Here is a 23,207-nt window from a genome sequence, read left to right on the forward strand (position 1 = left end):
TGTTCCCTGGATGGGGAACAGTATTTTCTTTTTACGACTGAAAGTATGTTTGCTAAAGTATCTAAGAACAAAGATTTTGAGGACATTGCTGAGAGCCCATAATCCCTAAAGCTGTTGTTGAGTTTTAAAGCTGTTTTCTGATACCTTTGAAATTGACATGAATTTTTGAGATTTTTTTTCCTACTAGAAATGAAAAGACAAAATATACAATGTAATGGAGACCACAAAGCCATGAAAACAAAGAAAATGTCAACATAAACTAGTAACATTGTGGAGTGATGTCTTGGGAGCTTTTAACTTTACATATGCCAAGTCATTGTTTAGTTCCTTGAAGAATTAAACCTAGATTTTAAATGTTGATTTAAATATTATTGACCTCATTGGATTAGGTTATTTTTGCTTTCCTTTTTCAGTTTCTCATTTAAGACAGTCTGGATAGAACCTAGAAATGTTTTTAGGTGCATGGCACCTCTTGAACTCTCTGCATGAAATAAAACTAATTCAATTAGTCCTTTATTGCTTGTCCTTTCATTCACCCCATTTTGAAAACCTTGGTCTAGGAATAATAATAACATATTTTCAAATTTAGGTTTCTTCCTATGGAATTGTATAATGAAATTACTATGGTACTTTTTTCTTTTTAATTGGTGCATTATAGTTTTACTTAATGGTGGGATTTTTTTTTTACATATTCATACATGCACACAGTTAAATCATATAATTTGACCAGTATAATTCCCCAGTATTTCCCCCTTCCCTCTCTTCTTCCCTGCCCCTGGTTCATATATAATAAATACAGACACACGTATATTTCTACTATACTGATGTCCCTTTGATTCTAATAAGAGTCCCCCCATATTTCTTTTCATTTTCATTCTTTAGCTCCCACATATGAGAGAAAACATACTAACTACCCTTGGCTTTCTGAATTGACATTTCATTTAACACAATTTTCTCAAGTTTTATCCATTTTCCTGCAAATGACGTATTTTATTTTTTCTTTATGGATAAATAAAACTCCATCTGTGTGTGTGTGTGTGTGTGTGTGAGAGAGAGAGAGAGAGAGAGAGAGAGAGAGAGAGAGAGAGAGAGAGAATATCACATTTTCTTTATCCATTAATTCATTGATGAACACCTAGGCTGGTTCCCTGGTTTGGCTATTATGAATTGTGCTGCTGTAAACATAGGTTTGCTACACTGTGCTGACTCTGAATTTTTAGGGTAAATACGAAGTAGTGGTTTAACTGGGTTATAAAGTGATTCTGTTCCTAATATTTTGACGAGCCTCTATGTTGACTTCCATGGATATACTAATTTCTGATCCCATCAACAGTGTAAATGTGTTCATTTTTTTCCAAATCCTTTGCGGCATTTATTATTATTTTTAAATTCATTTTTATTGTAAACAAATGGGATACATCTTGTTTCTCCGTACATGAAGTAGAGGCATACTGTTTTTGTAATCATACATTTACCTAGGATAATAGTTTTTGATTCATTGTTATTTTTTTTTCTTCCCCTCACCCCTCCCACCCCTCTTGTCCCTCTATACAGTCCCTCCTTCCTCCATTCTTGCCTCCCTCCCACTCCCATTATGTGTCATCATCTGCTTATCAGCCAGATAGCATTTATTATTGTGTTTTTAATGGCTGCTATTCTATCTGGAGATGAAATCTCAGTGTAATTGATTTGCATTTCTCTAATTGCTAAAGATACTGAACACTTTTTTCATATATTTGTTGATCCTTTGTTTCTTCTTTTGAAAAAAGTCTGTTTAATTCATTTGCATGTTTATTAATTGGGTGTTTTGTTTTTTGGTTGGTGTTCTAAGTTTTTTGAGTTAAAGTATTCTGAATGTACAAATCTAATCTTAATCATTTCCTTCATTTTACTGGTTTTGGAATTTTGTTGTTGTTGCTCTTGTTTGTTTTGTTTTTCAAGGGCCTTGAGATGGATTTTTTTTTTTTTTTTTTTTGGACCTTTCTGATTTTCTTACTTATGTACTCACAGCTATAAATTTCCTTTTAGAGCTGACTTTATAGTGTATAGTGTCCCAGAGCTTCTGGTATGTTGTGTCATTATTCTCATTTGATTCCAGGAGCTTTTTAATTTCTTCCCTGATTTCTTCTATTACTTATTCATTATTCAAGAGTGTATTGTTCAATGCCTATATATTTATATAGTTTGTGTAGGGCTTTTGGTGTTGGTTTTTAATTTTATTCCATTATATTTAGAATTATATGGTTTTCTTTGTGTGTGTGTTGTCTGGTAAATGTTGTTTTGTGACCTAAAATATGATCTTCTTTGGAGAAGGTTCATGAGCAGGTGAGAAGAAAGTATATTTTGACTATTGTTGAAGGAAATATTCTATAGATGTCCGTTAAGATCTTTTTTATAATATTTTTTTAGGTTTGAAGAGTCTTTACTGAGTTTGAATGACTGTCTGTGAGAGGGGTGTGTCATAATCACCTAATACTGTACTGGGATCTATCAGAGGCTTTAGTTGGAGTAGTATCTGTTTTATGTAATTAGGTTGACCAATGTTTGGGGCATGAATATTTATTACTGTTATATCATCTTGCAGGATTGTTCCCTTTACCAGTATGAAGTGATCTTTCTGATCTCTTTGATTAATTTTGACTTGAATGCTGCTTTATTGGATATGAAAATGGCTAGTTCCGCTGGTTTTCAGACTCTCTTCACATGGTATATCAATTTCCATCCTTTCACTTTAAGCCTGTGGCTGTCCTTGCCTGTAAGGTATGTCTCTTGCAAAGAGCACATAGTTAGTTTTTGTTTTTAATCCATTCTACCAGCCTACATCTTTTAATTGGAGAGTTGAGACCATTTACATTCAATGTTATTACAGAGAGATGTTTATTGATTTGCCATTTTGATTTATTTCTTATGCTTAATTTGGTCCTATTTCTCATTTGCTTAACTATTCTTTAAATGAGATTTGGTCATTTGTGAGCTCTAGGGTAGTTTTTTTATTTCTGCTGTGTGGAATATTTTTGTATTAAGTATTTTCTGTAGTGATGGCTCAGTCATGAATTCTTTTAGATTCTGCTTATCTTAGAAGGTTTTTATTTTCTGATTCTGAGGGATAGTTTTGCTGTTATAGCAATCTTGTTTGATAAGTTATTTTTCTTTCAGGACTTGGGACACATCATTTTAAGCATTCCTGGATTTTAGAGTTTGTACTGAGAATTCAGAAATAATTCTGATTGGCTTGCCTCTAAATGTTGCCTCTAATTGTCCTCTTGAGGCTTTTTATGATATTAGTCTTTCTCTTTATGTTAGGAATTTTAATTACAGTGCATCGTGGAGAAGTTCCTTTTTGATCTTGTCTGTTTGGGGTTCTGTATTTGAATGTCCATCTCATTGTCAAGGTTCGGAAAATTTTCTGTTCTTTTCCCTGAAGAGGTTTTCCATGCCATTAGCTGTATCTCATAACCCACTTTAATTCCAATGATTCTTAAATTTGGCCTCCTAGTGTTGTCCCAGAATTCTTGTTATCCCTATCATGGCTCCGTATTTTCTTTCCTTAAATAGCGTGTGAATGTTCAAGGCAACTTGCCTTCTACCTCTGAGATTCTGTCTGCAGCATGGTCTACTCTAGCAGAGAGACTTTCAAGTGAATATTGAATTTTGATTTATTGTGTCTTTCATTTCCAGGATTTATGTTTGGTTCTTTTGCAACATGTGTAACTCCTTATTGAATTTCTCACCCATATCCTTTATTAACTTCCTAATTCATTCAGGTGTTGTTTGTGTTCTCTTGGAATTCATTGATCATTTTTTATAATTCTTTTAAATTCTTTGATATTTCTTTCATTTCAATATCCTTGGGGTCAGTCGCTGGGAGATTATGAACTTGAGAAGGCATTTTGTTACCTGGTTTATTCATATTTTATGTATTCCTGGGTTTGGATTTTATGTATCTTTTGGAATTCATTTCTCTTCCAGTATTACGTGTGGGTTTTTTTAGGGCATGACCACCTCTTGCCAAGTTGTTTTCTCTCTGGTGTTTTTTGTTTGGTTTTGTTTTGTTTTGTTTTGTATATGTGAATGTCCATGAGTGAAAATTGAGGGTTCTGTCAGCTTTCCCTTGTGGGGCCTGATCATTTGTTCCAGGGGTTTGACTTTTCTGTGATTTGTAAAACAGTGTTGCTGAAGTTTTGAGTATGGCTAATTTGGGTGTAGATCCAGGTGAGCTGTCTCTTGGCTGGGTTTAGTTTAGTTGCAGAGTTTACTCCTGTGAACTTGTAGTTTCCCTGCAGATTCTTAGCACGTCAAAGAAAAGGCAGGAACAAAATTAAAAAGCAACAACTGAAGCATTAAAATAAATTCCCAGTGCCTATGATGACATCTATACCACTAATTACCCCAAAACAGAAATGGCAAGGTCAGCAATTGCCAGCAGCAAAACAATAAAGAGCTGTGAACAAGAACTGACACCATAGGAAGCAGCACGTGTCAACTATGCCATCTATGTAATTAATTACTGCAACAGCACGAATGGTGGGGAAGCAGTGACATGGACCAAATAGTTCTAAAAGATGGTAGAAATACAGTTCATTAAGAGAAAAGGAAATGTGATAGGAAGGTAAAAATAAGTTTAGAATGCTCAAAAGGAGAGAATACAGATGAAGCATGTGAAGGTTATCAAGATGAGGAGAAAAAATAGCAAAAAACAAAAGTGGAAGAGGGAGAGAATAAGGGAATTCAGCTGTTAGTGGGAGAAGGAAGAAGAGAGAAATGAGAAACAATCAAGTAAAAGACAAAACAAAAATGCCATAACCCTCATACAAGGCAAGGAAAACTAGCTGCATTGAAAATGCTGAGGATGGGCTGGGGATATAGCTCAGTTGGTGGAGTGCTTGGAGTAGGTTTTAGTCCATGATGCACAGCTGCAGAATTAGGCCTGTCTCTCGGGGAGTGGCTCAGCACCACATTGAATCTGCAGGGCAAAGGAGGGGCTGACCTTCCAGAAGAGTCCATGGTGAGCGATCACCTCTCTGATGAGATATTGGCCATCTCTCCTGCTCAGCCAGTACTCCAGAAGAGCCATTTCCATTCATTATGGGGGTGGGGGTAAACCTGTGTTTTCCCAAAGTCCACCTTCATCATCTATATCTAAACATATCAGCAATAATTACTAAGTGATTTTTTTCCTAAAGAGAAACACATTAGAATTGGTATTCAGTAAATATTTAAGTTGATAGATTTGTAAGGTGGTATAAAAACCCATTTCCTTTAGAATAATACCTTTAAAAAATGATTTAAATCAGTTCACTTTTAACCCTTTGCTAATGCAGTTTAGTTCAGTATTAATAGCCATAGTTTAGAATTGGCAAGAAGAAAGCAAGGATTGTTTCATTGTATTACAGGTTTTGGTAGGATGTTCTAAAAATCTGTCCCTGCATATCCTCTGAGGACTCATTTCTAGTGTGTATGTGCAGAAGAATGAGTTCATATATTAAATAATAAGAGCAGTATTCAGATGGTGCTTTATATGGAACTGTCATGAGCCATGATATTGTCTGCTCTGGAAGTGACAAAGGGGCTCTGTGTGAATAGAACCCCACCCAGGATTTTAATTCATTTCTACAAATGTTAACATCTTGTTCCCTGTCTGGCTCCTATTTGGCACTCAATAGAATCTGCTGAATGGGAGAATGAATGAGTGCTTACCATGTGTGATGCACTATTGTAATGGAGTCAAATATGACCTGTGGTCTCAAGAAACCACATTCTAATAGATACACATACAAACTTAGAGAACCCTTTTCCCAGTTCCCTTGTTTTATACTCAAGTAGATTATTATGCTGTTTGTTTTTTCGCATATGCCAAGCATAACAGGAGAACATAGGATGCAATAATCAATTCTGTTGAAAAGGCATCACAGAGGAAACAACAATGGCGTGAATGTCTTAGACACAAAAGCGAAAGAAAATTCTAAGGGTCATAGGTGTGGGATGGAAACCCTTCTCAGGGAATAACAAATAGTCCACTATTGCAAGGTAATTAATGTGAGCAATCAGTGGTGGGCAGAGGTGTATGTTCTGAACCAGTTTGTGAAGAATCTTGAATATCATATGAAGGACTTTAATTTTTAAAAAAATGGTATAAACTGATTTTTAAAAAATAAGAACAGGGGTGATGCTGTGATTTAATATGAATTTTAGAAGAGACTCTGATATCAATATACAGAAAGACTTAAGAAGGAGAACAAAGATTGTTGACAATAATATTTATGCTGAGACCATTGTAAAAATGTAAATGATGATGGTGATCTCCCAAAAAGCAGAATCAGTGGAAATAGGGATAAAGAATAGCCTACCCTACATTCCTCCATTCAGGTAGTCACATACCCATTCATCTACCCACCACCCATACATACATGCACTCAGTCAAAACATACTTGGAAAGTACCATAGCAGTGTCCAGACTCCCCCTGTTGAAGGAGGTTGAGGATGCTTCTCTTCTTTCACTTAGCTGCAGATGTTCATCTTCCAGGTGGTTCTTCACCTGGCAAGGATAGGGGACACTGCTGCCTATGCAGGCCAGGGGCTCCACTTCCAGCCTGCTGGGGCCGGAGCCTGGGTAGCTGTGCCTCAAGCTACATCTCTTTTGGACAGTGACTCTTTGCTTCCAAGACTCGAGAGGTTGAGCAGGATCTGGGTGCTCACAACCTGGATGCAGTCCCAGACAACCAGGGGTACAGGGCTCTATGAATGGGCAAAGATATATGTCCAAGTAGTGAGTTCTGAGAGTTTGGGATGTGGCCAAGTTGAGGAACCTACCGCTGCCCCAGACAACTAGCTGCTGAGGAAGAGCAGGAAGCCCTGGAGCAGGAGGTAAGAGGAATGGGGGAAGAGATCTTAAAAACTTTTGCTCAGTCTCTGGTATCCTGATAGCTGCTAAGGGGTCATTTTAACATAGCCATAACTGTAGGAATGGTGGGACAAGTCAATGACCTATTTAAAAAGTAAACACAGAAATGTTCTGAAATGATGCTTCAATTAAATAATGGAAAGAATTCCAATATATAGTTTTCTGTTAAAGGTAAAATTAAGGGAGTCTGGTCTGCAGGAGAGAGGTGGGAGACCTGCATATATGCTGTAGAGTTCTTCCGAGGGTATTTGCTGGTTACCCATCAAAGTTCACTCTCCAGACCATGTATTTTGCACGTGCCTCTGAATTCACCTAAAGAGCCTTCTATTGCTACCTCAGTTCAATTCCAGTGGAGACAGGGAAAGGCACAGTGGCTTGTGGCAGAGGAACAAAGCCAGGAATGAGCACATAGAAAAAGTTGGATTGGGGAGTGTCATTGGAGACAGGACCTTCAGCATTCTGAAGTTCCCACCCAGGTACAAAGCCCGCTTTCCCCCAGGTGCGAGCTTGTCCTGAGCATGTCTGGAACACTCAGGACAAGTGCCAATAGGGTTTGACATTTGAAAGAAAACTGTGGGCGGGTGTTGGCCCCGCCCACGGCCTCGCCCATGCGCGCGCTGAGGAACCCTCCACGGCCCAGCCAATCAGAATGGTGTATGGGCGCGCTCTGGCGTTTGGAAGGACGCCTGGCCACAACAGTTTCCTAGTGGCCAGCTGGCGAACTGTAGAGCTTTTGCTTTTGGGGCGCTGTGAGCAGACCCAATTGACTGGCTCTTTGGAAGTGTAGTAGATTGAAGGGGAGATTTTTGTTGAGTCGGGAGGAAGTGGTCTCACCTCTGAGCCCCTCCCTGGCCCGGGCAGACTCAGGAGCAGGGGCCCTCGGGCTCCTCTCCTGGCACTACAATGGAGTGCCTGGGCTTTGGGCTCAGGCGGTGTCACAGAGGTCATTCCAGGAGGTACCAGACTGGGTATGTCCCTGGAAATAGTGTTCTCAAGGCTGTGACTGTCGGTAATGTGTCAAAAGTGGAGCGAATGGTCCGTCGTGGAGACGGTGGAATCAATGAGAGGGATGAGAAGAACAGGTAGGTAATTGAGCTGGAACCCGCTGGCAAGGGGCCAGACAAGCTGGCAGGGAAACATGTGGGCGAAGTGAGCAACCTCCAGGCTTTGTGGAGGGGGAGAACACGGAGAGTTCGGGTCTCCCCTCCCCAAGATATTTGACTTTCCTGCCCTTTGAATCTCCCCAGCCTCTGGGTCCAGCAATTTTTGGAAGGGGTAGTGCCTAGCCACGCTATTGAGTAGCCAAATTTTTTGTTTTCTCTTCTTTTTGGGAAAGGGAGGATTGAACCAAGGGAGTGTCTTCTAGACTCACAGGTGAAGCCAAACCTCAAGGCTAAGAGGAAGCGTTCTGAAGTTGTTTACCAAAATAAAAATCAAAATGCACTGTACGTCAGCAAATTTCAGCTAAATCAATGTGCTTTCAAAATATTCATAGTGTATATAGGCATTAAAAATAAACCTTCCATTTATAAATGTTTTTTTCAAATCATTAAGGAAAATCTGGAACAGTGAATTCTGTATCATTTCATGCTTGTTGGGTGTCAGACCAATGGGCCTCATGCACGCTAAGCAAGCATCCTTGACTAAAGTGCATTCCATCAGATCTCCAAGTGACACATGAACATATTTAAAAATATTTAGAAATCTTCTAGAATGAATTTTAAGTTTTTTTCTTTTAAAAATTTTCATTGGGAACTGGGGTGCACTCAACCGCTGAGCCACTTTTTCATTGTTTTTCAATTACTTTTTGTTGTAATATTTTGAAGCAGGGTCTGGCTAAGTGTCTTGAGAATTCAGTATGTTGTTGAGGGTGCCTTTGAACCTGGAGTCCTGCAGCCTCAGACTCCAGTGTGGCTGAGTTTAAAGGTGTCTGCCACCTTGCAGTGCTGAAGTACTGTTTTGCAGTTAAAATTCAAGTGAAAATGAAGAGTATGGATTCTTACACTGCTTCTTTAAAGTGTAATTTGCTTATGCTTTTTCCAATAATTAATATGATGGTAAATACTATGTGGCAGTTTAAAATACCTGTGTCCTCAGTCATCACTTTCATGATGCCAGAAGATTTTTGGTAAATAATTAGGTAACCTTTTCCATTGTCTACACAGTTTCAAATACCAATGTATTTTGAAAAACCCATTAGACTTAATAAGCTATTTGGAATGCATCTGTCAGAAGCAAAAATTGGTGATGATTGAAGGTACCATAGATATGGACTGAAGTGGGAAGATGTATTTTTGTGTATCAACTGAGAAAAAAAAAACAGTTTTTTTCATATACATGCTAATTGATTGTGGTCTCATGTTACCAAAAATACATACAAAATGTTTAAAGAATCATCATTTGAAGACATTTGAATTATAACAAAATTTCATTTCCTTTTCTTAATAGTGAAAGGCTTCTTGACATAATATGTGGGTAATTCAGTATCTGTTTTACAATTTGTTTTTTGCCTCCAGAAATTATAGTGATTCAGCATGTTGACATTTTTGGAGATCTTGTTTTTGGTCTTTCCCTATGCTAAACTGTGATCAAAGGATTCTGGGCACTTCTACTTACTCCACAAGCTGTAGTAGAAGAATATTACTAATGAAATTACCCTCAGGAAGAGCAAGTATATGTATCTTGCATGTATCAGATTCTGCTTTCTGACTTTTGTGTTTGCAAGTGTGGTTGGTCTTTGGTATGTTCTACCAACTTTTAACCTTCTCTGAAATAAAAGAAATCTCCTTATCTGTACTTCCATATTTTAGTCTGAGTACATTTTATCCTATGTGTTTCCTTTTTCTTTGTACCACTTTAATACACACGTGAAGATGATAATATATGAACCACTTACATGCATCATTATGGACATTGAAGAAAACAAATACAAGTAAATGTTCATTAGTATTTCAAACATTTTACTCTAAAAATTTTTTTTGTCAAAAAATATTGAGCTCACATATTCTCTTTGATTTCTTTCAATCCATTTATTCACCAGACACAATCTGACCATTTGTTAGGTAGTCCTGTTTCTCAGACCCTTCCATCATGTCACTCTGCCCCGTCTAGCAAAGTGAGATACTAAAGTGAAGTGATATAACTCAATTGCACTTGAAGTGTTTCCTCACTCCTGTGTTGTATATCTTCCTGAAAAGTCCTTTCATTTTCATAGGACTGCTCTGCATTATGCCTGTGTCTATGGCCAGCCCAAAGTGGTGACATTCCTGATAAAGATGCATTGTGATGTCAACATCTGTGACGATGACAACAGCACAGCACTCATTAAGGTAGATAGTAGCTGAAGATGGGTTTGAATAGAATTCTAGAATGAAGGTGCTTTTTTTTTTTTTACTCAAAATGGTTAGTTGGTAAACGTGTGGCCTGTTAAACTTGAATTCCTGGAACTGACGATCCTTTCCTTGGTGCAATCCTGACAGGCTGTACAATTCCAGGCGGAGGAGTGTGCCATGATTTTGCTGCAGTCTAGTGCAGATCCAAATGTGACGGACGCCAGTGGCAACACTGCCCTGCACTATGCTGTCTACAGTAAGAGCACGTGCATGGCAGCAAACCTGCTTATGCACAAGGCGATGATTGAAGCAAAAAACAAGGTATGTTTAGATCAACTTTATTTACAATTATTTGACATCCATTCTTTGAACAGTGATAGATATGGGCAATTTCAATATTTATCCTTTCAAAGAGTACTAGAAGATACAGTTTCCTTTAAGGTAAAGTAAATATTTATTAAAAGAAGAGAAATTTTAGATGTAATTTTTTCCAATAACTTTATGAACCAATTTTTTCCAATAAATGTAAAACAGTGCAGGAGAGCAGAATGTGCCTTGGAAATATGCTTCAACTCTGCGTGTGTGTGTGGTGCTGGGGATAGAACACAGGGGTGTTGTTACCACTGCCCACATGACCAGTCATTTTTTTTCCTTGTTTGTAATTCTTTTTGTATTTGCTTTTTAAATTCATTCTTTGTAGTGGTACATGAGAGTGAAATGTATTTTGACATATCATACATACTGGAGAGCAGTCCTCTTTTTGTTTTATTTGAGGCAGAGTCTTGCTAAAATGACCAGAGAGATTTTCAAGTTTTTATTCTCCTACCCACAGCTACTCAGCAGCTGGTACTTCAGGAGTGTAGTCCTGCGCCCAGTCAGGAATTGGGCTTGATCTTAAAATGCAAACCAAAAAAAGATTTTGATAAGCAAGCAGAATGTCATTACTGTTGACGAGTTCTGTAAACATGACTTATCTCTCAGTGGTTAGCCTCAATTAGGGAAAATGGCAAGTAAAAGAAATGAGAAATAAATAGATCTATATGAAAGTTATGTAGTTGGGGAAAAGGAGAAAAAAAGGTCAGGTTGACTTCTGAAAACCATTTCCATTTGCGTATGTATAGGGTCTTTTCACATTCGTGGAAAATAAGAATTCCTTGTTTGTGAATGAAACTTTCAGACTTGGAAATGTGCACAGAGATTCATTTTAGGAGGAGTCAGATGTTAGGTTGAGGAGGTGCTACAGAAGAGGAATGGATAGATAATTGACTGTCAAATTGTCCATTTCTGGCGGAGGGAGCTACCTGAAGAAGGGTTTAAGCCCTTCTCTGAAATCTGTAATGCCTTACTGGGAGGTAGGAGAGATTTTCACTTTTATTTTTGATAGCATGTCAGATAATGGCATTATTACTGGACAGGTCTCCCATTTTTCCCCTGCTTGGGAAAGTCATGGAGTATTTTCTGTACTTGACTATCTTATACATAACTGAAATGAAACTTAATTCAGAGCTCCCTGAAATTAGAGCTCCTTCAAACTAATTCCTAAAGTATTAGTGATTCCCACCAATGATTGTTGCCCCATAAGCATTAAGAAATGTTAGATTCCTTTCTCACTGGACGTAGAATATACTGTTTTTATAATATTTCAGAAGCAGATGATCAAATAATTTTTCTGTTCTGGTACAGTACTCCTGGGAAAGTAAGTATGCTTCAGAGTATAGAATGAGAAACCATGCTGTGCAGATGAGCATCTAACTCATCCATTCAATGAGAAATACTTCAATATTTTATTAGTAAATGTTAAGGTTCTTGTCTTTCCAAGTCAAACATAGAGCCCCTGCCCTCAAACAGGTCTTGGTTCAAGTGTGGAGCAATCCTATTAGTGCATAGTACCATGGTAAAAGGAAGTTTCCTGGAGTCAGTCTGTGTTTCCAGTGAGTTGTGGAGATGGCTGAATGTCCCTTTGGCACCATAGGCAGGGGAAGGCCGTCTCAAAGGGAAGGAGCAGCACTGGTCAAAGTGCAGTGGTCTAAGGAGGAAGAGCTACTGTGTGTTTTCTTTCTTTATTATAAGTTCATTTTCATATGGTCCTTTATACGATTTCCAGTGCAGTTGTTGCAATATATACCTGTGTGAATCTGAAGTGTTTCTGTTTTCTTACAGGACAGCCTCACTCCACTATTACTTGCGTTGAATGAAAACAATCAGCAAATGGCAGAATTCCTAGTGGACATGGGAGCAAGCATCCACGCGACAGATCATCATGGACGGTACAGCCTTTTACTTTTCCTCTGTTCCTTTTGACTTTAGTGTGGTGTAAAATGGTAAGAATACATGAGTCAGAAATGTTCGGTTAATGGGAAGAAGTGGATTCTCTTACAATGTTTGGGACATCATAAGCACTTTCAGCATAAACCATCAGTCATCAGTTATTAAGGGTGGGCAGCACAACAGCAGTACACAACATTGTTCTTTTACCATTGCAGTGAAGAGTGATGTTTTGTTATTTATCATCAGATTTTGTTGCAACTGTGCTTTTCTAATTAGTTAATGGAATTTCATAGTATTTTGATTAGCTTTGAAAATTGGTCCTATTCATTGGCATTTGAGTATTGAATTTCCCATCGTTGTCATCTGATTTTTAAACATCTGCTTCTTTAATACTTGCCTTTAGAATTCTGAAGTTGAAAGCAGTGTTCCAAATCATTTTGTCTTTTGGATGCTGTTTGAATTAAATTGCTTTTCATGAAAAAAGATTGATACTCGGGTATCTATATAGGACATTTGATTGCTGTTGTTTGTTGGTGTTCCTGTTTTTCTTTTTTGAGTCTTAACAAATTTTGATGTTCTTCTTAATTGGAATGGTGAGATTTAAGAAAAGCAGCCTGAACTGGTTAATCTTTTGCTTCCCTCAAGAAAAGTCATACTTTTTTGATAAAGGGAAAAGTTATGGTGGACTATTCAATTTACACAAGACTGGGTTTACTTGTTTTTACATGAGAGTTGTACTACCTTGGTAATAGTACCTTTCAACAAATACGTTTCCTGTTGTGAAAAGGATGAAGTGGTTGTAAGTTTTATACAATAGCACATTGTTTGTAGCGTACAATATTTTTATCAACATCATGTGTGAAACACCTATGACCGGCATTAAGAAGACTATTTTCACATGAATATTGTAATACTATATTTTTAATAAGCATATTCTGATTATCCTTATAAACATTATCAGTGTATTACTACTATCATTACTATTCCAATTTTAATCCTGAAAGCTGTTTTATTTCTTAGATTTTCAGCTGTTTATGAATTACAGCACAAGACTCTATTTTAGGCAAATAGTAGAGACTCATTCACTTCAGTTCATCCCTAATTCAAATAAATGACTTCAGCCTAGTGCACCAAAGGACATTAAATTAGTAAATTCTACACTGTATGACCCGAGTGGGTCAAGACACTTCCTGTCTCCTCCTTTTATCCCTGAAATTCTTCTACATACATGAACCCTGAAGTGCTCTAGAGGTTTGTTTGCATGTGCAAATGGTTAATGTTACAGGGACAGGCAAGATATAAAACTGGTAGTATAGATCAGGTGAGCTGTTGGAATAACTTCATTAGGGTTCCTGAAGTGAAGTTCTTTCTCTCCTCTTTTAGAACGTCATTGATGCTCGCAGCAAGACACAAAAGCAAAGGAACAATCAGGCTACTGCTGCAAAAAGGAGTTGACGTGTGTTTGAAAGATCACTCTGGTAGGACTGCATTGTCCTATGCAGTCAATTGCAGTGATAACCTGTAAGTGTTTACATGAAATGCTACTTTATATTGAAAGGAGGATCGAAGTCATTACAAGAATTGTACCTTGTATATCAGGTTTCAGATGAATTCTGGTAGTTCTGGTAATTTGGCAAAGCAGCCATGAAACCAAGATCACTAAACAAAGTTAGAGAAGTCAGATGTTGCAAAGGTTGTGGTTTTCTTTCAGAACTTCGTTCCATGCAAGAGTTGGGGTTTCACACTAGGGACTCGGGCATGTTAGGCAGGTTCTCTTCTTCGTCTGTGCAGAAAACCCAAGCCCTACCTCAGGACATTGAACAGCTTGTAGTTATGAATATCAGTATCATCCAGAACCCCTGTGCATGGGTTTCCAAGAGTGTCACCTGTTTGATGTTAAATTAGTTAAATTTAACAAATAATCTTGTGAATTTCCTATGAAGAGGAAATTAATTTCCTGTTAAGAGCTAGTACCTTCAACCATACCCCCTAATTTTTTCAAGAAACTAAGGCTGTTCTTTAGTCAAGGAAAAGAACACTCTTTTTTTTTTTTTATTTTATTGTAAACAAATGGGATACATGTTGCCTCTCTGTTTGTACATGGCGCAAAGGCATACCATTTGTGTAATCATAAATCCACATACAGTAATGTTGTTTAGAACACTCTTTCTTTCACAGGTAGAGTAGAAGAAAAGGACATCATTATCACTCCTTTGATACTACTGTTACAATGATGCTCTTGAAATTTCCTCTTGCATTTAGCTAATAAATAACGTCTACTGCCAGGTTGCACTAACTGATCCAGACCCCCTCACTGTTCATGGTAATGCATGCACAGGCTTATAAGGTAGACACTTTATGAATTCATGTTCATTTGTGCTTACTCATCATTCCCAAAGTGGAATCACAGGCATTGGCATGTGGACCTCTTATTTTAGCCACATATAGCGAGGAACCTGACCTTTCCACTTAGTGTCAGAGTTTCGTGGAGCTGACACATTGTTTGGGACTTTCATGGTGAGTTAGGCTATAAGGCATCATTCTAAACCTTCAGATAGGTTCCAGAAATGTTTCAGGAGGTGATCACTTCTGATTCTTCTGTGGCCCCAGATCTGCACCCAACGAGCCTTTCCATGTGTAAAGAACTTTTTCTTAAGTCATGGGAGGAGCAATATCCTCTTTCCCTTGGGTGGGTTCCATCATTCCATTGTCCCTCAAGTGATCATTTTCCTGTAGTAATGAAACTCTCCCAATAGTATATATCCCTCAAGTTTTTTCAAATATTTTAAAATAGCCTTAGGAGGACATGGAGTACAATTTTATGAAATTGAAGAAAACTTGGATTTAAGAGAGCTAAACTTCATCCTGTTTCAGTACTCTTTCCATATAAAGCAGGGTTTTGCATTCCTGGTCACTGGAGATAAATGCGAAGATTAAGCATTATTCTGACAAAGAGCTCCTGGTTAAGATTTCAATAGGTCTGGAAAGAGTAGGAATAGTCCAAGTCATGTCTCCCAGCTTTCATTATTTGTCTGCCCTGGATGAGACTGATTGGCTCAATCATAGGTGACAGTTATAGTATTTAATTTAATGGGATGATATATTTATAAATTGGTTTACCAACCATTATATAGCTGACTTCTCTGAAATTATAGATTCAAATACTAGCTAATGATCCAAGTTAGGACTTGATCTCTTCTGAGTACTTCAATATTGGAACATGAGGGAAAACACAGTTTGATTCGTGTCTGCAATTCCTGAATACTTCAGAATAGGGAACAAATTATTACATTGCTTTCCTCTTTCTCTGAGCATGGTTTTATAACATCCCATTAAATCTCCAACCCGGTGAACTGAAGCAGTAAAATCCATATTGTTAAAATAAAACTTAGGGAAATGACTTGTTGAACAACAATAGGCTGGTGCTTAGAAGCTGGAACTTCTTCTAAGTTCAGGGTACCTTCTAGCTCGGGAAGTCAGGGATAGCATGACCTCATTGAAAGTGCCAGTATCGTGTGCCAAACCGTGAGGTCTTTGATTTATGTCTGCCTCACTTTCCCTTTTTGTCCTTTCATTACTATCTTCAAAAATATTTGTTGATTTTACAAACTTGAAGTGTGAGTGATAAAGTTCTGTTAATAGAGCTGACTATGTGATCTGGTCTTATTTGATATATTTGCTAAATGTTTTCCAGATCCGTATTAAAATAGTAATTTTATTTATTACTTTTTTGCACATGTCAGTAAAGAAATAACTGTTGCATATGAAGCAAAGCAATGTGAATTGTTTCAAAATAAATACCCAGGTAAGACTCTGATCAGGAATTACTCTTAATAACTTTTATGTATGTATGTTTGTGTGTATGTGGAGATGAGGATTATGAAGCCAGTGCCTCACATGTGCTAGGCAAGCACTGTGCCCCTGAGCCACAATCCTACCCCGTGAGTTACTGTTGGTTCTACTGGCCTAGATAAAAATGGAAGTGTAGCAATATTTAAACCACAAAAGAGCAAACTAAAATATCAAAAAATGGATTATATTCTTGTAAATATGAACCAGTGATTTTTTTCAATGGTTTTTAATTCAGTATGACCTAAGAATATAAGGTTTACAATTTGTAAGATGAAACAGTATTTTCTATAGTAAATATCCAAATTTTAATTCTAGTCCTGAAATCCTGTATGTTTTCAGATCAATAAGAAAGAGTTTTGAGTTGTGTTTTCTCATTAGTTTCATTTTAGCCAATTATAGTCCATGGAATATCAAGTGTTTCTTTTAGTTTTCACAGTATATGTATTATTAAAATTAGTGAATAGATAGTATGACGCCATTTGTGCCACAGGCCAAGTGATTTGTGTCATCACAACAGGATGAAGTATTCTATGAATCTTAGGGATTATTCTCTTCAGAATAGAATCAAACTTTGTTTAGTGTATTTTCAAGGATGTTTAAATTAGGAACCTAATATACATATCCTGTTGAATTCAACTTTAGCTGTTTCCGATGTTATGGCATCTAGGCCTTGCTGTAATATACAGTGACTTTAGCATCAGTAGGTGTCTTTTAAAAATTAAATACTTCTTTGTGTATCTCAAGCATCAAAAATGTAGGTGATGGTTAAAATTACATTCTTTGAGAAAATAAAAGTAGACCTTTGTCTTGAAATTGTTTTTGTTTTTAAAGTTTTATAAAGATTCAGTTTATGAGTATTCTATGTTGCTTATTTAAACTAAATGTATATGGATTCGTCAGCAGAAATACTTGCAGGAATGACATCAGAGGAAGAGCAGACAAGACTTGATGTCTGTGAAGTTAATGAACTAAAGGTATATTTTCAATGATCATTCTGCTTTAATCATGTTTTCTTTGTTTTCATAATGAAGATAAGGCCAAGGGAAATTACTGTTTGAGCATTGCCCTTTAGAATCAAAACATCATATTTTGATATTTAATATTAAAACATGTTTAGCTGATTGTCAATTTAAACTATTCTTAAAACCTAAATAACTTGTAGCCAAAGTCCATCCTTGGAATGGAGGCATTAATTTCTCTGTATATTGGATGGACTTCCATTTGTGTAACATTGTTACCAACTGCAGAGGGCCCCTGGGAATTTGAGTCTCAGGTTGTGGGAAATATTCTCATAATCTCATAATCTTTGCTCCTTAATCATCTGAAGACTTTCTGTCATTTGTCCAAGTGGCCTGTGAACAGGGAAACTAATGCAGGAGAGGTGGTTGTTAAAGAGTTGTTACTTGCTCAAAGTATCTTGCTGTGTTGATTTAGAGAAAAACACTTTTCATTCAAGTGAACAATCAAGAGAATATTGGGAAGAGAGTGAGAAAGTGAGACAAGAGTGAGTAGGGATACAAAAATGTAATTCAGCTTGAGCATGCGAGCTAATATTCTGAATGTTTGTTGTGCTTTCAAAGTTATAAGTTTTTTAAATTTTGTGTCAAAATATTGAAAGCATAGTTCCAGGATGACTTTAGATATTTAAAAACTAGTGGGAGTTCTGTGGACAAGGTGTGAAGGTGCTGGGGTTGGTAGTAAAGTAGCATGCGGGGCAAGGTGGATTGGGGGAAGGTGGCTAAGCTATTTGTCAAGTTAGGGGGACCTGGCTGACCATGTCCACGGGGCCCAGCTTTCCTGGGCCAGGTGGATGAGGTCCAGGTGCTGGTCCTACTGGTTGATGCTGAACCTTTGTGCCGGGCCAGGTGGGTCTCTTGGCCAAGTGACAGCTTGGCATGCAGAACTGTAGGCTGATAGTGAAGCTAAGGGTCTAGTAGGCAGGGCTTGGTTGGGGGACTGGAGGGTTGGGAGATTAGCGAGGGAGTGGCATACTGGTGATGAAATTGGTAGGTCCTGAAGACCCAGGGACCAGTGGGTGTTGGACTGAGGTGGGAGTCAGGGAAACAAATGATTATGCTGTCACATTTTTCAAAAATCACCAGTCTCATGAGTTTTGTTATTTGTTTTTCTTTTTTTTTTTATTTTTTGATTCATCTGTTTACATGATTTTGTTTCATCATGTAATACAAAATTGTATTTCCATTTGAGCATTGCAACTCACATTGTATACATTTGTTGTGCTTTCAAAGTTACAGATTTTTTCATTGTCAAAAGTTTGAAAGCATAGTTCCAACATGACTGTAAATATTTAGAAACAACTGTGTATCCCTCCGCACATTAAAAAAAAAAAAAAAAATGCAGTGTCCTGCAATTTTTTTTTTCTTTTTTTTTTGGTGGTGCTGGGGATTGAACCCAGGGCACTCTACCAACTGAGCTATCTCCCCACCCCTCCTGCATTTTTTGAATCAGCTGTTTACATGGTGGTGTTATAAAAAGATGGGTAAGTGTAGACATGTGTGGTTTCATCACATTAGGAGCACACACCCCCAGCCAAACATTTGGTACCTGACTCCCAAATTAGAAGACAAGGTTTTAGGTACACTGAGTTTTATAGATAGAAACACAAAAACAGAGAACAACCATTCAGAGATATTATGTAAGAGACAACTAGATGAGGCTTCCTATTGTTCTCCAATACATTCAATTACTTTAACTAAATTACACATGTAATGTATCTGATGGGATGAAATTCATCTGACTGATTTGATGAAGTTTATGATCCAGCATAATGGAATCGATGGAACCATTGCCTTAGGTTTTTTTTTTTTTTTTCCCCATAAAATGCTAGGTCATAAGACTAGGTGTGTGGATGGGATCCTTTACATTTCCTTGAAGAGTTTTCCCATATTATAAGTAGAATATCAGGCTAGAGCAGTAAATATTTCCACATCCTCAGGCTGTGCAATTTAACTGATGGTTATTGATTGTGAAATCAGAAAACAAGCTCATTTTCCAGTGTTGTGTATTCGCAACTCTGCAGTTTCACTCTGTCCCTCATTCTGTGGTAACTTTGGCCTTAACTTCAATGACAACCATTCCCATTTTTAAAACCCCAGACTCCAGATGAGAAAAGTGTTAAAGGCAGCGGTGGAAAGAGTAGGTTAGTGTGGAAACGGGAAAGCTGCCTGTAGCTCCTGAAGCCCCATGAAGTCTGTTCTCTAATCTGCCTGTTGAATGTGAGATCAGGTAATAAAGACAGAAGAGGACAACAGTCTCTCTCTTTTTCCTCCTGCCAGTCACTTGGGGATTGAAAACACTAGGTGGCCAAGAGAGGATGAAATTAAAGCATAGTATGAACAATGTCCCTTTTTACCTTTTGGAACATGGTTTCTTTCACTCAAAGAGAAATGAAGCAGAATCTATAAATATTTAATTATATTATAGAGGGTATTTAGAAAATTAAAGTAAGCACCTATTTCCCTTTTGCATAACGAAGACATGGCAATTCATCAAAGCCAGATTATAATCTCAAGGAAAACAAAAATGTGCCTTTTGTTGAAAAGTATCATCTCTCTCACAATCAATCTTTCCTAAAAGGATGAACAACACTGCCGGGGACCTGAAATAGAGAAAATTGAAACCCCAGCAATGTGGGAAGGTAGTGCTGCTGCTTCTGCCTCTAGTCATGATGAACTTCAAAAACCCAATAAACAGCAGTTGGCTCTTGAGAAGGAACATCATGATCAGTAAGACTATGGAAATATTTCCTAGTAGATAATAGTTATTAATTTTTAAAATGAATTCTAAATTGGGCTATATTTATGATTGTGAAAATTTTATGCCTTCATTAGGGCTATTCATCCTTGCATGAGTCTCAGAACAAGGTATCCAAACAGGGAGGTACCAGTGCTTTAATTATACTAACACGTAGTTCAGCTACATTAATAAGTATGTCATTCATGTAGTTGTCTTGCATGTTGGCAAATGTGAGGAAAATGATGTTCTTACCCACTATTGGTAAATGGAATTTGAAAATCCTGTTTGAAGGGTGATTTTGGAGCATGTATCAAAATCTCAAGTATATCATATTTCTTTTAGAAGCTTCATTTCTAGAACTGAAGCCTTCCAGGTCAGATAAATGTGACTTCAAATCATTATATGCATGCATATGATAAGGGAGATTATTATATATTATATACTACAAAGGGTGACTGCATAATGATATACCATATGTCCATGAAGGATAATATATATGCTAAGGATATTTATATAAACATGTTGGGGGGAAACTATCAACATTTCATAAAGGGTGTGTCATACTGTAAATCAGAAATTGGAAAACCTTCTTTGGCAAAATCTCAGGTAGTTGCTATTTTCTGCTCTGTGGATAATTGGGTCCTATGGGTGTGGCTACTTCCTCCCAACCTGCATGTATAGGGGCTAGGCCATTCCTCAGCAGCAGAGTGCCTGGACAGCATACAGATTGCCCCCAGTTGGATCACAAGCTCAACAAAACCCTCTCCCCAACCACAAATCTTTACCTATATAGGCAGTGTGCTGCATTTGGCCCACAGACAGTAGTTTCTTGACCCCTTCCTCTATTGAGATGGTCATATGATTCCTGTTCTTAATTCTGTTTAAGTGATGAATCACATTTATTGATTTTCCTTAGGTCAAACCATCCTTGCATCTCTGGGAGGAAGCTCACTTGAACATGGTGTATTATCTTCTTACTGTGCTTTTGAATGCATTTTGCACTGAAAATATGAATTTTTACATCTATCTTCTTTATCAGGGATTTTGATGTGTAGTTGTCTCTTCTTGGTGTGTCTTTGTCAGGTTGTGGTATCAGGTTATGTGTTCATGCAGTGTATCTGGGAGTGTGGCCTCCCTTTGAATTTCCATGGAATAATTTGAGAAAGACAGATGCTATTACTCTTTTAAAGATCTGGTAGAATTCATCTGAAAATCCACTGGTCCTGTCATTTCTTAGCTGTTAGGCCTTTAAATGTGGTTTCAAGCTCATTAGTCAATATTGGTCTGTTGAGGTTTTCTACCTCTTCGTGGCTCAACATGGGCAGGTCATATGTGTCTAGAAATTTGTCAATGTCTTCTAGATTTTCCAGTTTGTTAGTCAACATTTCCACAATAGTTTCTAATGATCCTCTGGATTTCAAAAGCATCTGTGCTATTATTCCCTTTCTCATCTCTGTTGTTGTGGATTCATACTTCTCTCTCTTCCTTTGGTTAGTTTGGCTATGTGTTTACCAATCCTCTATCATTTCAAGTATCCAACACCCTGTTTTTTCATTTCTTCATATTTTTTCCCAATTTCATTAATTTTTGCTCCAGTCATTTTTGACCCCTGTCTTCCACTGGTTTTGCAGTTAGTTTTTCCTTTCCTAAGGTGTTGAGGTGTAGTGTATGAATTTACATATCTGGACCTACTTTTTAAAAATGTAGGTACTCAGTGGTAAATACTTTGTACTAATTGTTTTTATACTTTCTGAGATGTAGTGATTGGGGTTGGGGATGTGGCTCAGTTAGGTCAGATGCTTGCCTGGCAAGCATGAGGCCCTGGGTTCAAATCCCCCAGCACCAAAGAAAATAAATAAATTTAAAAAATAAGAACACTCTGGAAATACTGATTAGTTTTATGTTTTATTTCTTCAGAATATATCTTTCTCCTTTGATCCATTCTTTACTTCAAAGAGTATTGTTCAAAATCCTTATGTTCATATGGTTTTAATTATTTTTCTTGGCTGTTGAATTCTAAGTTAATTTCATTAAGATCCAATAGGATGTGCGGGATTATATTGACTTTTTGTGTCAGCTGAGACTTAGGTTGTGACATGTGAAGAAGAGATTTGTTGGGCATAGGAATCTTGGGTGGGAATTGTTTTCTTTTAGATCTTGAAATATCTCATTCCAGGCCCTCCTTCATTTTAGGGGTTTAGTTGAGAAGTCAGAAGTGAGCCTTGTTGACTTGCCTATCAGTATGAGTTGGTGTCATGATTTTTGTTTTGGGGATTGGATCCGGTACCCACTAAGCCACATCCCCAGCACTTCTTAGTTTGGTCTCACTACATTCCTTAGGGCCTCACAAAAGTGCTGAGTCTGGTCTGGAACTTGCAATCCTCCTGCCTCAGCCTCCCAAGTTACTTGGATAACAGGTGTGTTGCCACCATGTCTGGCAGAATATCCTAATTTTGAAAAACACTTTGAAGTGCTTACTTTCTACTGGTGATACTGAGGGGAAGTTTTGCAATTACCAACTTAAATTCTGTCACTTCACAGGGCAAAAATGGATATGGACAATGAGAGGGACATTGTCGAAGAGATTCTGCGCAATCAAATTTTCTATGAAAAAGAGGTGAGTATGGCAGCAGAGAAAATGAATTCTCAGATATTTTCTCTGTTCCTCTTCAAATATTTGGAAGTCTGTATTTACATGAATACATATTTTGAAATTTCAGTATATATTTCATGAAAAGTATTGAGGAGATGAATTTTAATATGTATATGTATGCATTCGACATTTTAATATACTCAGATTGAGTGTACATGCATTTGGGAAGTGGTGGTGGCGTTTTCTAAATAAGATTGAATTCCCAATGAGAACTCTTTTCCAGGGATATCACATATTGAATTATTTGACTTTCTGTTCATCATGGAAGGTTTTGACTCATACTCAATTATGTAGGATTGGGTGGATACAATAAGCTTGGTTTTCACCTGATTTTTTTGAGGACAGTAGAGAGATGTGTCGAAGCCCTCCTGTCTTTTAATGTCAGCACTAAGAAATTAGTTGAAATTCTAATTGGCTTACCTCAAAAGGCAACCTCCTGTTTTCT

General features: G+C 37.4%; 1 protein-coding gene across 8 annotated transcripts in view; it reads left to right on the top strand.

Annotated features, from left to right (window-relative positions):
• Positions 1–7,754: 7,754 nt before the first annotated feature.
• LOC306641182 (uncharacterized protein) overlaps positions 7,755–23,207 on the top strand; it is a 41,639-nt gene continuing 26,186 nt past the window's right edge. For 3 of the 8 annotated variants that reach the window (XR_013758049.1, XR_013758050.1, XM_079106108.1), the window contains exons 1-9: positions 7,773–7,983; positions 10,116–10,230; positions 10,381–10,554; positions 12,394–12,500; positions 13,885–14,022; positions 16,245–16,306; positions 17,254–17,327; positions 19,951–20,099; positions 22,651–22,726. Coding sequence is in view for 4 of the 8 variants with exons in the window: in XM_079106108.1 (XP_078962234.1) it covers positions 7,805–7,983; positions 10,116–10,230; positions 10,381–10,554; positions 12,394–12,500; positions 13,885–14,022; positions 16,245–16,306; positions 17,254–17,327; positions 19,951–20,099; positions 22,651–22,726 (1,074 nt within the window). In the remaining 4 variants the exon portion in view is untranslated. Of the gene's footprint in view, positions 7,984–10,115; positions 10,231–10,380; positions 10,555–12,393; positions 12,501–13,884; positions 14,023–16,244; positions 16,307–17,253; positions 17,328–19,950; positions 20,100–22,650; positions 22,727–23,207 lie in introns of all 8 variants that reach the window. The other 5 variants (XR_013758047.1, XR_013758048.1, XM_079106110.1 and 2 more) reach the window with 5 other exon arrangements.

The sequence above is a fragment of the Sciurus vulgaris genome, assembly GCF_902686455.1.
Source record: "Sciurus vulgaris genome assembly, chromosome: 12".
NCBI classification, from domain to species: Eukaryota; Metazoa; Chordata; class Mammalia; order Rodentia; family Sciuridae; genus Sciurus; species Sciurus vulgaris.